The sequence below is a fragment of the Rhynchophorus ferrugineus genome, unplaced genomic scaffold, assembly GCF_030347505.1.
Source record: "Rhynchophorus ferrugineus isolate W39M unplaced genomic scaffold, kcgeb_rfMv2 rfM9, whole genome shotgun sequence".
In the NCBI taxonomy this organism is placed as follows: Eukaryota; Metazoa; Arthropoda; class Insecta; order Coleoptera; family Curculionidae; genus Rhynchophorus; species Rhynchophorus ferrugineus.
The window spans coordinates 40,805,158-40,817,605 of record NW_027472588.1 but is presented as its reverse complement, the minus strand read 5'-3'; the positions used below and the strand labels follow the sequence as shown (position 1 = coordinate 40,817,605).

At 34.1% G+C, this 12,448-nt stretch overlaps 1 protein-coding gene across 1 annotated transcript in view; it reads left to right on the top strand.

The window, feature by feature from the left end:
• Positions 1–6,035, top strand: part of wg (Wnt family member 1 wingless) — a 37,836-nt gene extending 31,801 nt beyond the window's left edge. The window contains exons 4-6 of the mRNA XM_076415344.1: positions 4,326–4,519; positions 4,912–5,102; positions 5,163–6,035. Coding sequence (XP_076271459.1) covers positions 4,326–4,519; positions 4,912–5,102; positions 5,163–5,350 — 573 coding nt within the window. The 3' untranslated portion in view covers positions 5,351–6,035. The remainder of the gene's footprint in view (positions 1–4,325; positions 4,520–4,911; positions 5,103–5,162) is intronic.
• Positions 6,036–12,448: the final 6,413 nt, after the last annotated feature.

Genomic DNA, 12,448 nt, shown 5'->3' with positions numbered 1-12,448 from the left:
TAACATGATGTTTCCAATATAGTCTATCATCGAGATGGTATGAGGTATTTAATTGATTCTGCTTGAGGAATCTTGCACCTGTCACGGGATAGATTCGGAGCTATTATGTTCGATTTTCTACTATCTAATCGATTTCTAGGTTTTGTTGACTGCCCCTTTTTGCTCTGAACTATTACCAGTTTAATTTGAATCCATATTGTTGAACATCTTTTTATATTGAATTAAAATATTGCTGGAGGACTTATTTGCGAATACCAAATGAAGACAATTACGTAAAAAATGGTGGATTAAGCCGGTTTTTTCGAAACTAATCAGTGGTTTCACGTCTGCATCCGTAGAGAAACATAAATTCTCGCAGCGAGAGAAACAACAACACCAGCAACAACGTCAAAATATATAAATAACAGCGCGCCGCGTGTGTATGTGTGTGTGCGCGCGAGTATACATATATTTTTTGCTCGTCTTTTAATGCAGATACGGCTAATGACTCGGCAGATATCCCGGCAGGTCCCATTTTACCCGGCCTAATTAATTCAACGATAGGCGGTGACTTACAATCTACTAATTTTAGTTTATTAACACCGACCAACAGGACGGAGCGATAAGGGTCCTGCTCCGATGATTCTTAATACACCTTGCGTTTAATATTTTTTACGCGGCTGACGTGCCGGCCAATTGGAAATATGCGAGTTGTTGGTTCGTCTCTTGTTTGGATTTATCGCGGATCCCGTTGTCCATTGGACCGTGAATCGTTCGAAACGTTCGATTTTATTATATCGAAACGCCGCTCTCACTTCCTGACCGAGTCAGTTTTAATTATCAATAAATTAAACAACGAACAAACAATACATAATCTGTTCAAAGTTATTTTGTACATACGTCGTCTAAATTTGTGACATCAAAATGTCGCAATGTTGCCGCACTCTGAGTTTTATTTTAATTTAATTAAAATAAATTAACAAAAATGTCATCAAATTTAATTTATTTTAACATTATAGTACATGTAAAAATTATAGTTAATTATACAGCCACAATAGTTTATAGGTTAGAGTTATAACCTGTTATCACTATTGCTTTCAAGAATTTTGCATAACTACGTCTGTTCGAACTAATCAGACAGCATTATGTCTCTTTTCAACTAGAATAAAATGAGAAGGAATAAAATGAGAAGAAATATTACCTGTTTCTAAAAACGAATTTAGGAATTGCGACAGGAAATACATTAATTATCTTGATAAGGTCTCTTTATAACAAGATTTTTTTTTGAAAACATATTTATTAGATATGCTTAGTACAATCTTCTGATGTCCTGCGTGTTATCCAGTAGTTGTATTGCTTGCACGTTAGTATGATTTAGTAACTTTCTTTCGTGTTTTAAGACGATATCTTGGATAATTTCGCAAATCGATTTGATTTCCAGCTCATCGTGCAATTATTCGTTGGTTACGTAGCGATAGGCATTGGTAATTAATCGAAGAATTTTGTTTTGAAGGCATTGTATGTCCCTTATTTGCACCCCGATAGGTCCAACTTGGCTCTATAATTGTCTTATCAATCAATCTCTTTGATTTTAGATCAAGTTAGGAGTATCTTAACCAGTATAGTTGTTTTATTTTGGCTCTAACGTGTTTTGCTTTTTGTCTAACATGATTTTTACAATTTAATCTACCGTCAGGATGGAAGCCAAGGTATTTAGCTGATTCTGATTGAAAGATGATGACTCCAGCAATTAACAATATTTACGCGGTAACAATTTGCTCATCTTACAGATTAATCCCAAATGCTAAACCCGATCAAAAGCTTGTAAGATATTTAGGAATATTACAGGGCAGTATTTCTTTTCCTCAAACGCCTTTTCAATAGCCGCAGTTACTCTGCACATTAGAATATAATGAGAAGGAAAATGTAGTCTGATTCTAAAACGAATTTACAAATTTGTGCAAACTTCAGCGTTTAAAGCAACATCCATGAAAATAATTGTATAAAACATGGTTCTCTATCATTATTTCCTACTGTGAAAGACGCAGGAAATGTTCCGCGTACCATTCTGGCGTCCATAACCATTAAACCCCATAAACCCCGCTCTTTCCCAACCGTAATCCAACGTATTGCCCTGGTGGGCATTTTGCAATGATTTTGCATGTAAAGAATAATTGCTATGGCAGACACGTAAAAGCGTCACGCCGAAAACGGCAAAATCGCCGGTCTTATACGGATAACGAATCTTTAACATATCTAGATCGAACAGAAGGCCCTAACTGTTCTGCTTGTGTGTGTTTGGGAAAATTACGGACGTCTATCTGGTTCGCCATTTACGTTAGCCTGTGAAAAGTTCGTGTTTCTTTCAATCGAAACCGAAACAACTCGTATAGCGGCGGCAAAAAGACGCATTTTATAGCGTACGACCGCAAACGCCAGGTTTTATCACTAAACACCCGTTTTTTCTCGAACAGTAGTCTCGGCGAAATATATCCCAATAAATTAATGGGATAAACTAGCAGAAATTACGCGGTTAACTTTGATTCGGTATATCCTTTAAAATACTGGAAGTTTTGCGGAGCTAAATCGGGCGGATAAGGAGGCTGCGGAAAGACAACAGTTAATTTTTTAATGTATGTTAATATCATCCGAATATAATTACAATATAATTAGATTTCTTTGTAGAGATAGTAATACATAGAAATATGTGCTCGAATAAAAATAGAAATAACTTCATTTTATTTTATAGAGACCTTTTCAAATGTACAATTTTGTAGGATTTTTTGCGAAATTTTTATAAAACCAAGAAAATTATTGCTAAACTATACTGCAAGGACATACCAAAGCTGCAGAAAGCAACTGATAACAAGAAATCTAAACGAAACAAAATTTACACCAAAAAAACAATCAGCCAGCAGTACTTTATCAATTTTGTTGAATTAATTACATTTTGTATTACATATGCTTAGTAAAATCTTAATTTACAAATTAATTTATTACTACTATTCTGTTGTATTTGCACTGATACACAAGCAAAGTGAATACATTAAAGTACGCTGGGATTATAGTAAATTATAATTGTTTTAGTACAAATTTCTTGTAGTTGCCTATTAATGTTGTTGTTGTCTATTCACGAAATGTTCGTAATATTACCAGCACAAATAAAGCCTGTAAACTACCGTATATAATTTATCACAGTGATAAACGACACAAACGCCAAAATGATTTGTCTTCAACGACAGTTGACCAATGTTCGAGATAAAGAAAGTCCCGTCCGGATCAATTAATAAATCTGTCATCGACGTCATTAACATATTAACCCTTTCAGATCGAATGCGGCGGCACACGACCGTTATTTAAATAATTTCGCTGGCAGTACCGAGTAATTGAAGTCGATCCGTCTTGGTAACCATCTGTCGCTGTGCGCTATTAAATTCATTACGTATTTTCCTGACGGCGGCAGAATCAAACGACACGGTACCGTTTTGATTTGGAACGGTTTCGATGCAAATATCCTTCCTCGCCGACCAAAACATCCAAAGAACGGATAATTATCCGGAAACTAACACTGGCAATGGTCCATCGGCTTGTAGCGTCTTTACTTTCAAGTGCGTTAATTAATACTAATGAACGCACTGGTCGAAATTCGACCACTATTTATTATTATATTATCAAAATTATGTTACTAAAACTTGCTTTCACAGTATCTTCAATATAAAATTTATGTATATTAAAGCATATACATAAACTGCAACAACTTCAGAACATCACTGACATCAAAATGTCGGAATGTCGCCGCATCAACTCTGAGTTTTAGTTCAGTTTGACATTGACATACAACAAAATTCTAATCTAAATAAAATAATTGAACAAAATTGTTATCAAATGAAATTTATTTTAACATTATAGTACATAAAAACTACACTTAATTATACAACCTCAATAGATTATAGGTTAGAGTTGTAACCTCTTATCACTATGTATTCAAGAATTTTGCATACGTCTGACAACCGGACGACTTTGACAGGCTCATTCATTTACGTGTTCAAACTAATCAAACAACATTGTGTCTCTTTTCAACTAGAATGAAATGGGAAGGAAAACATTGTCTGATTCTAAAAGGAATTTACAAAATACGGCAGGCAATATATTAAACATCTTGATGACGTAGGTACAAAAAAACGTTGAACGGTCTATACATGATATATTTTTACTTGTTTGTAGTAATTTGTATGTAACAAGTTTGAGTAGTGCTTTGCTAAAACAAAGATAGACAAAAGTCAAAGAATTGATATTTTCTCTAATGCATAACAACATATTTTATGATTATATTTCTCTGTTTTCAGCACGTTCAATCTCAGATGAGACAAGAGTGCAAGTGCCACGGTATGTCCGGTTCCTGCACGACCAAAACCTGCTGGATGAAGCTACCCAGCTTCCGAATGATCGGTGACATCCTCAAGGACCGATATGATGGAGCCACGCGTGTCATTGCGGCCAATTCGGGAACTCTGAAGAACAACAAAGCTCGTAGCAACAGGTAAGGAAATAAACTTGTGTTGCCATCTAGTAACCTAAAAATGAAACTTGTAGTTTCCATTCCTGTTGCTAAATAAACGTACTTCTTTCGTTAGAGTTCCCTTTATGGCATTTAGAGTAACTTGAGGAAAATTATGTCGGGTAATAACGGAACTGAATAATTATTGGTCAGTCAATTGACTTTTGCGAACGAATTTGTAAGCACTCAGTACACGGTTTTGATCTCGTTTATTGTATCAACACTGACGGTGATTCTTACAGTTTTTTGACTCTCTTCAATCTGTTCAGATATGTTTGGATTTGAATTTCCAGATCCAAAAACCCATATTCCTATTACTCCTCTTATTTATTGGCTTTACATCATTCTTAAGTCATTTATCTCTTCCTTTACAGATTGCCTAAGAATCCTACCGCAATGATGACCAACAATGTCCACACAAAACGAGAAAACAAGCGAAAACACAAGTACGGGTTCCAGTTGAAGCCCATCAATCCAGAACACAAACCTCCAGGCATGAAAGACTTGGTTTACTACGAAATCCTGCCGGGCCTGTGCGAGAAAAATCCAAAATATGGCATTCAAGGTAAGTTCGTAAACGAAACAATTTCCTGGACAGAGTCTAACCTGGTTTTTCTTGTTACAGGAACCCACGGAAGACAATGCAACGAAACGTCCGAAGGCGTGGACAACTGTGACGTAATGTGCTGTGGTAGGGGCTTCTACAGTGAAGAAGTGATAGTGGTAGAGCGATGTAACTGTACATTCCACTGGTGTTGCGAGGTGAAGTGCGACGTATGCAGAACGAAGAAAAAAGTCCAGTACTGTTTCTAAAGCTCGTATCGATTCATGGCGGGATATCCCGAAGCCGCCGTCTTGACCAGTATTACTCTGTAGCATATTAGGAAGACTGACGAACTTTAAAAGAATTCTCATCTAACCTGTACATATTTGGACGATTTGTTTAGCAAGTTTATTTCTATTCGATGTGACTTATTCGAACGAGCCATATCTCTAAAAACAAACTAATATTTAACAGACGAAATGCGACGAAATCCTTGTGATATATTTCTTAAAGCAAAACGAATTGTACGAATTATATTTAAGGGGTCTCTCTTAACCCAGTGATATAAATTTTAGAATTTACTCATAACTTATTTCTTATTTATTATTTTATTAATCTCCCCTGTATATATACATATGGAAACTGTTTAAAATCAGCCTAGCATCTCATGTAGTGTGTATAATTTAATTTATTTTAGTTTATGTGTAGAATATTTTTCACGATATCGATTACGCTTTTTTGTCTGGTATTTCTTCTCTCTGAGTTGTAGAAAATATATTTCGGTGTTTTTTAAAACGTATATGATATTTTGTAAATAACCGGTAGTCAATTAAATTCCTGTAGATATAATAAAATTATTATACCACTTTTTATTTATATTATTTATTAAGATTGTATATAGTGTTTTTTATTTGTATTATATAATATTATCTTTCAATAAAGATATACAAGCGAAATATATTGTTTTTATTAAACATCGTCTTTTGCAGTTGATTAGAAACTAATATCAAATATAGTAAACAAAGTAATTTGTTGATTTTTACTTGATATATGCATTTTACGCAAGCTGGTAGAGCCCAGAATAGGAATGAAAAGAATTACAATAACAATAACCTCATGCCTGTGGCGTCAATCTTTCCTAAATTATTTTAATTGTTTTGAGCAACTCTCATTATTCTTAAAGTGTCGAATAAGAAAAAAAGTTAGCTATTAAAAATATAGAGCTATATCTTCAAATTCGCTGACTTATTTCTGTGAAGACCATTTTGGTGTAAATATTTACTACCTTAATAGTATGTAAAGCGCCTAATATATAACAATTCTTTTTACTTTTTAATTTTAATATTCGTCATTTAACATTACGTCGTTCAGCAACTGCTTCAAGTTCTATTATTGCAAATTAAAATTAAATCAATTATTTATATTTATCGAGTAACAATTTTAAATAGTTCATTCTTTAACACTGTTTCTTCAAAACTTATTTTATGTACTTTAAGGTATTCCTTATTTGAAGCCCTTGTTGATGCACTTGTTAGCATCTTCTCCAGCAGGGATATGGTGCATTGTAGATAACAATAACTGATAGTTCCTCCAAGCTCTATAAAACCTGATTTTCAAACCACTACATAAACAAGTTATGGTGCATTTCTCAATTGTAGTCATCGTTGTACTTAGGAAAGCACTAATACTGTAAGAGGAATTAAACCATTCCTGTTTGCTGCATACAGAACTATACGTCTGCAATGAATTATTTAAATGTTATGACTAACAAAACCTAGTCGAAAGTCATTCCAATGTTTACCTAATTCCATTAACTTTTGTTGTGTGTATACTATATTTATTATGATCTTGCCATGAGTGACCATTCTGAAGTATCCATTTCTCATCTAAATATGCAAATTGATATAAGAATTGTGTTATGATTTTGTTAAATGTTTTTAAAAATTGAATTCTTTTAAAAACAATGTCTGGATGTTACGTTAAACCAATTCGTGGGTTATCTTTACGCCACTTAAATCCTATATTATCCAACAGTGTGTGAAGGGATATTCTACATCCCTCAAATAACTCCATATTTTTTGACTAACAATTTCCTCTGAAGTAATTTAGTTAAATTATGTTTCCATTGGAAAAACTACTTATTGTTTTTATATATTTCGTATATTTGATCTCTGATACAGCTAACATCAAGCTGATTTTAATTCGTCACCCGTTTCGCATAAAGACGGTTTCCTTTTGGTGAATTTAACGTTATATTGTTTTTTGAGATATTTTAGTGACCGTACCCGTACTAATATTCAGTGCAGTTACAACGCGCAAAAAATATATTCAATGAAAACCCCCGCGATTTGCCAAACGTTTGACAAACGAACAACTGTTGTAGACTCATGCCGTTACATATTCGAACTTGGCAATCAGCATTTTATATCTTTTTAACTAAATTAAAATAAGAAGGAAACTAATGTCCGATTCTGAAACGAATTTACAAACTGCAACAGGCAACACATTATAAATCTTGATGACGTGAGTTTACTGTTACTTTGGATAGACTAATAGACAAATATTTGGTTACGGGGCTGCCTATAGACACATTTACACGCGGAATACTATAAAACGTGCGTAGAGGGCGTGCGAAACGGAGACCCGACGACGAAATCAGCAAAACAAATTGTTAATGAGTTTTTGTCATATCAATTTCCCCGGCCCGCCGTCCGATTCGTCTCCTGATTGACAGAAATGCCTCTTAATATGTATGGCATGTACCCTTGCGCATCTCCTTTTTCGTTCGTCCAGTCTCATCTTACATAAATTTCACTAAAACACGGGCGAAATATTTATAAATGGAAATGGCCGACTCGATTTACATTTTATGCCGTACGCCTTTGACAAAATGTCTGGAATAATGGGGTATTGAAATGTTGTCGTCCAGTGTTAGTCATCAATTTCGATGTCAATTACGGGCGATCCGCGGCCCGCGGACTGGAATGGCTGAACTTAATGGTTTTTGCGCCATCGAGGATGGAATGTAATCTTAATATTCATCCAGGATTTCTCTGTCTATCTCTCTCTGTCGTCGTCGTCGTCGTTTGTTTCTTCTTCGTTTCGTTAGATGAGATCGACCGCTGTCAATCAAATCCGATGGAAAATCGGTCGTCGGGTTTAATATCGCTAACGAACACATTCATTCTGCGTTGAATGATACCGAAAATCAGACGATTAAGCAGCGAGTCATGATAAATTCCTCGCAATTTTTATTACTGTCAATTACAATTTGATATATGAATAATATTAGGTTGTTCCTTATTACAGTGACGTTTAGCTCAGTTTCGCTTTAACCATTCTGCTGTGTAGACGTCCCAATTTTATTATGAATAAATATACGCCGCAAGAACGAACAGAAATGGTGACAATATTTATTGGAAATAATCGTTCCATTATTGCCACTCAGCGTCAAAAGTATCCTAATCATCCAGTGCTTTACAAAACCACAATTTATCGTTTACATGCAAATTTTCGACAGTACGGTACGACAGCAGACAGGCCTCGTTCTGAAAGACAACGGACGTCTCGTAACGCTGAAAATGTGTCTCTGGTGCGCGATAGTGTTGCAAAGTCTGCAGAAACATCAATTCGGAGACGCAGTTTAAGGCGAATTTTAAAAACTGATTTGAAAATGTTCCCGTACAAAATTCAATTAGTCCAAAAATTGCTATCGAGAGCAGGGTCTCAAGGAGTTCAGTACAGTAATGCAATCCTAAGGCTATCTGGTGAAATTGAAAATTTTTCGTTTAAATTGATATTCATTATGCAATGAAGCCCATTTTCTTCTCAGTGGCCACGTCAATAAACCGAACAGTCGGTTTTGGGGAACGCAGAATGCTCAATTAATTCATAAAATATCATTGTATCCACTAAAAACAACGGTATAGTGTGGTATTCATGCTGGAAACATCATTGGTCCCTATTTTTTGAAAATGACCAACGTGTTGTAGTTTCTGTTACTGCTGAACGGTACCAAGTCATGATTCCAAATCCTCTTGTGCCTGAAATGGAAGAGTAAGGACTAGAGGACATGTGGTTTCAACAAGATGGGGCCACAGCACACAGCTTGTTCAAGAATTCAATTATTGAATGACGTTCTTCCACGAAGACTTATTTCGCGAAGTAGCGATTTAACATGGCCAGCCAGATGGGGTTCTTTAAAATCAAAAGTTTATGTAAATAAGTCTCAAACGATTCAACATCTTAAAGACTATATCTATAACAAAACTGAAGAAATTCAGCTTCAGATCTTCCAGGATGTTATGAAAAATGTCTTAAAAAGAGCCGAAAGTTTGATTTATCCGATATAATTTTTCAATGATAACGAAAAAAAATATAAAGACCAAATAAACCTTTTATAACAACTTAACTTACTTCTCGTTTCTTTGAGCAAAGTTATAGGCAATCAAAATGGTAGCAGGACTTTTGCCCTATGTTATCTAATCTATCCAAAATAGCAGTGAACTCACATATCACATCAGTTTATGGCATCAAAACGGTGGAATTTTGACACTTTTAACGTGGACATTTTACACAGTAGTTTATTTTATCTTCTATATATTATACTGTACATCTAATGTATATAATATCGAAGGATTTAAACTATTGTTAATTAAACAGCAACGATAGTTCATAGGTTAGAGTTATTTTATTATATATGCATGAAACTTTTTTTAAAACCACCTGTGATATCATCTGGGGGCTTAATCAACCTAATTAACTACTGTACATCCAATTTTGTTTCCTTTAGAGATTATATTTACCTTTTTGTGTTTAGTTCTTGTTTCTTTTGTTACTGTGTTTTCTTGTCAAATAAAAAAAGTTTAATTCGCACACTGTCGCATTGTGAGTCACTATTGAAGTCAATAACTAAGCTGTAAGTTACCAATCTAACATTATTTCATTTTTCCACCATTTGTCAATTTCTTCTTCTATGTGTCTGATGAAGTTCATCCAAACCAAAGGGTACTCTCGTTGATAATCCTTTCCATGTATCCAAACAGTTTTTGCTTGTATATCTTTCTCGATCTTGTTATCTAGTATAGTAATACTCGCCACATCCAACATGGAGAGGAGAGCTTTATATTCTGTGGCCATATTATTCAGCCATCTCATCGACTGACAATTTGAAATATTTCATTCTTTAATATAGTATCTTCCAAATTTAATTCATGTTTTTCTTTAAATGATTGTAAATGGTTTCTTGTGTTACTTCCTACAGTTCTGCATAATATTTTTGCGTTTTACATGGATTATCATCGAGTAATCCCTAAATCTTCGTCTTCATTTTCCAAATAATTCCTCAGCGGCCTTCTTCTTTAAATTAACGTTTAACACTGTCATACAAGACCTTCTTTAAACCAGTTCATATTCGAAATCAATCCTTGATACAGCCTATCGCGTTCGTATTTATAGCTGATCGAAAAGCAAACAAGACTCGTTAGTACGTTCTTGTACCCCACGTTGTTGCACCTCTATTTATAATATTACACTAGACGTTTCTATTTAATATTCGATAAAATCATATCTTCCCCATAATCCCGCGTGAACTTAACAAACAAGAAGAGCAGGATTTTTCGGAAAGGCAAATATTCAACATTCCACGTTCGTCGTTTATCCATCAACAAGCTTCGACTGTGAATAAATATTGTAAATCAGAATAGCTGACAATGGTTGGAATAGTTTTCGGTGAAGTATGTAGATGCGACGACCCAGCTGATTGTGAGAACGTTATCTCCGACGTTATACCGGTGTTTCCCGGAAAATGATGACGCCAACGGCAGAAGAGGATATCAAACTGCATAGGAAACCATATAAAAGAATAAAATATATTGCCCTCCTTTTGGGAATGGCGGTACATTCGTTTGGGGTCGATGGGTACAGTTCATCAAGTTAATACAAGAAAAAAAATTTAGAATATTTAGATTTTGCGTTATATTAATAATTCTATAGTTATAATAAATAAACTGCTGTGTTAATCGTGGAGGTTTATCACATACATTGGTTTTAAAAATATGGATGAATGATGGCAAGTGCAGAATGTAAAATTAAAATTTTAAAAGTTATAAAATCCAAACAGCATCAATTTTATTTATAGTGGTTATGTTAGCCGCCAAATTTATAACACATCATTTTCAACGACATCGAATAGGTATCAATATATGTCAAAATCTAGTGATAACAAAAACAGAGAAGAAAATTATTGTTGTTTTGTTGGAAGTAGTCAACTCATTATTGACGTTTATCTATCAACAATAGTAGCAAAATTTGTAGTAACTGGTAATAATTAGACATTTATTTTAAACATAATATATTTTAGTAATGATTTACATTTTACTGTATAGCTAACATGTATCTAGAATTCAGAGAATCAGAGAAGAAGAAATTAGATTGCAACTTACTAAGATGTAAGAACAGTATATAGTGGAACTATGAAATAATTAAATTTGCTAACAAAAATAAATCTGGATCAAATAAACAAAATATAAAACTATCAACGACACCCTAATGATCTAATGACAAGGAAAATACAATGCATTATTATATATGTTAAGATTATAGGTAAATAAATTGTTTTGTAAAAATAATGATGTATTGACTGAGATCTCTTTCAACTTAAACGAATAATGATCCATTCATTTTAGGCTAGTAAATGTACAATTTGTTAATCGAAAGCTCGAGGTAGTCAATTGTTTTAACTATAGTGGCTGAGTTTGGTTTTGGTCTTTTTTATGGTAATGTTTATTTGTATGGTTCTAGGAGTTCTTGTTAATCGTTCTGTTAATATGTAAACTGATATGGTGTTTTTATTAAGAAAGGAAGGCATATACAAATTATTTTTATTATTTCATTTTATTCAATAGTTTTTTAAATAAAGTGTTATAAAAAACTCAATATTTATTTCCTTCCTTATATATAGATTCAAAATTAAAACAATTATTTATGAAATTTGTGTATATATGTTTATTAAAATAATTTATATTTAAAAAAAAGGAGTAAGCAAATTAAGCTCAGTAAGTAAGTAATAAATGGAACCTAGTGAGCGCAACCGCCAAATCCAGAGATATTTGTTGAGTAATGTATCCTAACAAATTATTATATGAAGCGTTTGTTTTACCTCTCTCTCTTGTTTTCGTCCTTTCCGTCGAGGTATTCCGATGACCTGGGCCAAAACGTGGTAGCGACGGGACTCAGCCGAGAGAGGGTTATCCACCAAGACGTCTTCGAGAACGCTATAAATAATGTTTTTTGTGTGCGCATTCCCTGCTCCTGCTGTCACCACTTTTCAGAATGATTGACAGACGAAAATCAGTCCTACTGTCGCG